Source organism: Setaria italica, unplaced genomic scaffold (genome assembly GCF_000263155.2).
Source record: "Setaria italica strain Yugu1 unplaced genomic scaffold, Setaria_italica_v2.0 scaffold_318, whole genome shotgun sequence".
Classification (NCBI taxonomy): Eukaryota; Viridiplantae; Streptophyta; class Magnoliopsida; order Poales; family Poaceae; genus Setaria; species Setaria italica.
In genome coordinates, this window is record NW_014576938.1 from 1 (window position 1) to 4,119 (window position 4,119).

The 4,119-nt window shown below is 43.0% G+C and overlaps 1 protein-coding gene across 1 annotated transcript; it reads left to right on the plus strand.

The window, feature by feature from the left end:
- Positions 1 to 2,528: 2,528 nt before the first annotated feature.
- LOC101770438 (putative disease resistance protein RGA3) lies at positions 2,529 to 3,690 on the plus strand (the record flags this gene model as incomplete). The annotated part of the gene is made up of 1 exon (XM_004987362.1): positions 2,529 to 3,690. A coding segment is annotated over exon 1 (1,162 nt), but the record flags the coding sequence as incomplete, so codon positions are not given.
- Positions 3,691 to 4,119: the final 429 nt, after the last annotated feature.

A 4,119-nucleotide genomic window follows, 5' to 3' on the forward strand; every position in this document is an offset into this window, starting at 1 on the left:
TATGGAGAGGGACATGATCATGGAATTCTTGCTGCAGACGGACCCTCCAAGTAACAGTGGAGATTTAGGTGTGCTTCCGATCACTGGCCCATCGCTGATCGGAAAGAGTACCATTGTGGAGCATGTTTGCATTGAAGAAAGAATGCGCAACCACTTCTCATTGATCTTATCATACTGTAGAAATGAGCTTAAAGATGAGACGATGCCAAGTTTTAGAGACAATTGTGTGATACATTAAAGCATCAGAATGATAGTGCCTCGGAGGAGAGGTTACTGATCATCATTGAGCTCTTGGAGGATGTGGATGACGAGACATGGAAGAGATTGTACTCTTCTACAAGAAGCATTCCACGGGGAAGTAAAATGATCATCACCAGTCGATCAAAGAAGATTGAGAGGTTTGGGACAACAGAAGCTCTTAGGCTGAAATGTTTGCCTACAGAAGCATATGGGTATTACTTTAAGATGCTTGTGTTTGGAAGTGAAGACCCACGACAACTTCCGAAGTTGACATCCCTAGCTATGGAAATAGCATATAACATGCCAGGGTCTTTCATTTACCCGCACGTGGGTTCTGCCATTTTACTAAAAGGTAATTTTAGCACTAAAAGGTGGTCCTTGATTCTCACCTGGTTAAGAGAGTGCTTGCAAAAGAATGTCTCCTTTACTGGGTGAAGAACACCCGGATGATCTCAAGGCCAAGGATCAACTTCATTGTACATGGACCTTAAGCAAACACAAACCATCCAAATATTTTATGCTACGTGACATTTATCAAAGTGGTTCTACACTAGACAAGGTCCCAGACATAACATTTGTAGATCTTATGCTAAGGGGATGTGATCACCCACAAGAGAAGTACGAGGCTTGGTTTGGAAATCTCGAATACCACCCTATTTTAATTACATATGTACATGTGATATCAAGAACACTGCATAATAATGCAAGGCAGGGTGTAGTCGTGTAGAGGTATTGGCCCTTGGATTCTTAGCATGCAGACTGGTTGCTTTGAATATAATTTATGCTCTTATCTGGTCTCCCCAAATAGATGAAATCCCTTGCTTAGCTTGATAATGAACTATGACATGGATTTTTGTGCTTTCCTAATTCAATCAATATATAATAACATTCAAAAGTAGACGTGTTCAAGAAATTTCATTCAAATGAGAATCAATGGGGGATCCAACAATTGTATAGCACATGAAACTCGTACTTTTGTTCTTGACCTAATCTTTGTGATATTTTGGTTGATGGGCCTCCAAGAATCATTTTTATATGTCCAATCATCCACCAGTTTTATATGTCTATTACCTTCTATCCTTCTATACATGTCCTAAGGGGAGAGAAAGCACTGAGCAACTCCAGGAGCGCAACAAAATAGGCCCCCTACTAAAAAAGGTACGACCAGCCTCTCGAGTATTGCCTCTACGCAGCCATTTTCCATCTCATCCCTGTGCACCCCCATGCTTGCGCACTGCCTCGTCTCGATCAAATGACCTATAATGCTGCAATATTTATCCCAATGGCAGTATTTTGTTAGTGACTGTTGCTAGGTAAATGTTGGTCATGGATGCACCTTCACGCTTGGGAAAGATCCATTATATAGTACAACACCATTACTGAATGGTTAATAAAAAGTGCTAAACACTATGGTCCCGTTGGCCACTTCAAATAGAACTCTCAAGGAGTGTTGTGTATCTATCTAGTAGTGAACCATGGTAATAATGTATTATTCATCGACAATTTTGGTATAATTTCTGAAAAAAATGTGGAGGCATATTCATTTCATATTACTCAAATCGAACTGCACCCTGCAACTATGTACACACAGTAGAATTATAGAAGCATTGCAATCAAGCATATGTTTCGGAGTTGAAGCGAGGAGAGAAAAAATTCTACGAACATGTTCTTTACTCCATCTTTCTGAGTTCAGTTTCACTGAACTGGACCAATAAATGTATGTGACTTTGACTGCATTGGATATTGCTTGCTTTGGTCATGGATTTGGGAAGATAATGCATCTACGTATGCTTATTTTGTTCACTAAATAATACATTACAAGAAGAATTATAAACAAGCTATTGGAACATGTATTACAGATTGCAAGAAAAGTTCAATCAGACAGGAACATCATCATAAAGATGATTACTTCCGTGTCTAAAATACTATGATTTAGTCCAGCAAAGCTTAAAACAGAAAATACAAACAAAGTTTATAGTCAATATCAGGATAGCTAGTGATGCTGACATGCACCATCCTGTCCAAAAGCAAGTGTATCACATGCACTTTTGTCGACATTGTTCGTTGCCGTCGGCATCAGCGTTCCAACCACGCAGATTGATCAATGCTTTTGGCTTGTCTCGCGCAGCCTTGCTTATAATTATCATCGATTCATCAGCTACCAGCAGCGATTGTAAACGCAAAGACGAGTGCCGCGACTCGGCAGCACACCAAGCATACTGCTCTCTCTTGAGATTCTCCGTTTGATTTCTTGCACAATCTCCAGAGAGACTAGGTTTCTGTTCGCGATGGATTCTGTCTCCAGCGCAGTCATCGGTGAGTTTGTGAGGAGGACCGTATCATCCCTGCTCTCCAAGTGTGAGAGGCAAGCCGCGACCGACCAGGAGGACCTGAAGCGGCTGCGCAGCCTACTGCTGCGGAGCCACACGATCCTCGAGGAGGCCGAGCGACGGCACGTCGCTAGCCGGGCCATGCTGCAGCAGGTCATGGCCCTGAGGGACAAGGCATTCAGAGGCTACTATGTCCTCGATGCTGTTGGCTGTCGGTCGCTCCCCGGAGGAGGAGAAAGGCGCAATGATGATGGTGGTGACGACGATGAGGAGGAGGAGGTGAGCTGCGATGCGCTCGCTCTATCCAGGTCAAACACGGTGAAGCGTGTCCGCTTCTCCTCCAATAGTTCATCAGCAACAGGGGCAGTGTTGAGCGGTGCAAGCCCTGGAGAGTTGCATCAGATGGTTTGCAGCTTGGAAGCCATGATCAATGACATGAAGGAGTTTGTTGTATTCTTGATGGGCTATCCTATTCTTCACCGGCAACCTTACAGCGCTCATTTCTTTGTGGAGAGGTGCATGTTTGGACGCCATATGGAGAGGGACATGATCATGGAATTCTTGCTGCAGACGGACCCTCCAAGTAACAGTGGAGATCTAGGTGTGCTTCCGATCACTGGACCATCGCTGATCGGAAAGAGTACCATTGTGGAGCATGTTTGCATTGAAGAAAGAGTGCGCAACCACTTCTCATTGATCTTATCATACTGTAGAAATGAGCTTAAAGATGAGACGATGCCAAGTTTTAGAGACAATTGTGTGATAAAGCATCAGAATGATAGTGCCTCGGAGGAGAGGTTACTGATCATCATTGAGCTCTTGGAGGATGTGGATGACGAGACATGGAAGAGATTGTACTCTTCTACAAGAAGCATTCCACGGGGAAGTAAAATGATCATCACCAGTCGATCAAAGAAGATTGAAAGGTTTGGGACAACAGAAGCTCTTCGGCTGAAATGTTTGCCTACAGAAGCCTATTGGTATTACTTTAAGATGCTTGTGTTTGGAAGTGAAGACCCACGACAACTTCCGAAGTTGACATCCCTAGCTATGGAAATAGCATATAACATGCCAGGGTCTTTCATTTACCCGCACGTGGGTTCTGCCATTTTACTAAAAGGTAATTTTAGCACTAAAAGGTGGTCCTTGATTCTCACCTGGTTAAGAGAGTACTTGCAAAAGAATGTCTCCTTACTGGGTGAAGAACACCCGGATGATCTCAAGGCCAAGGATGAACTTCATTGTACATGGACCTTAAGCAAACACAAACCATCCAAATATTTTATGCTACGTGACATTTATCAAAGTGGTTCTACACTAGACAAGGTCCCAGACATAACATTTGTAGATCTCATGCTAAGTGGATGTGATCTCCCACAAGAGAAGTACGAGGTCTTGGTTTGGAAATCTCGAATACCACCCTATTTTAATTACATATGTACTTGTGATATCATGAACACTGCAACATAATGCTAGACAGAGTGTAGCCGTATAGAGGTATGGGCCCTTGGATTCTCAGTTGCTTTGAATAGCTTCTTTTCCTATCTGG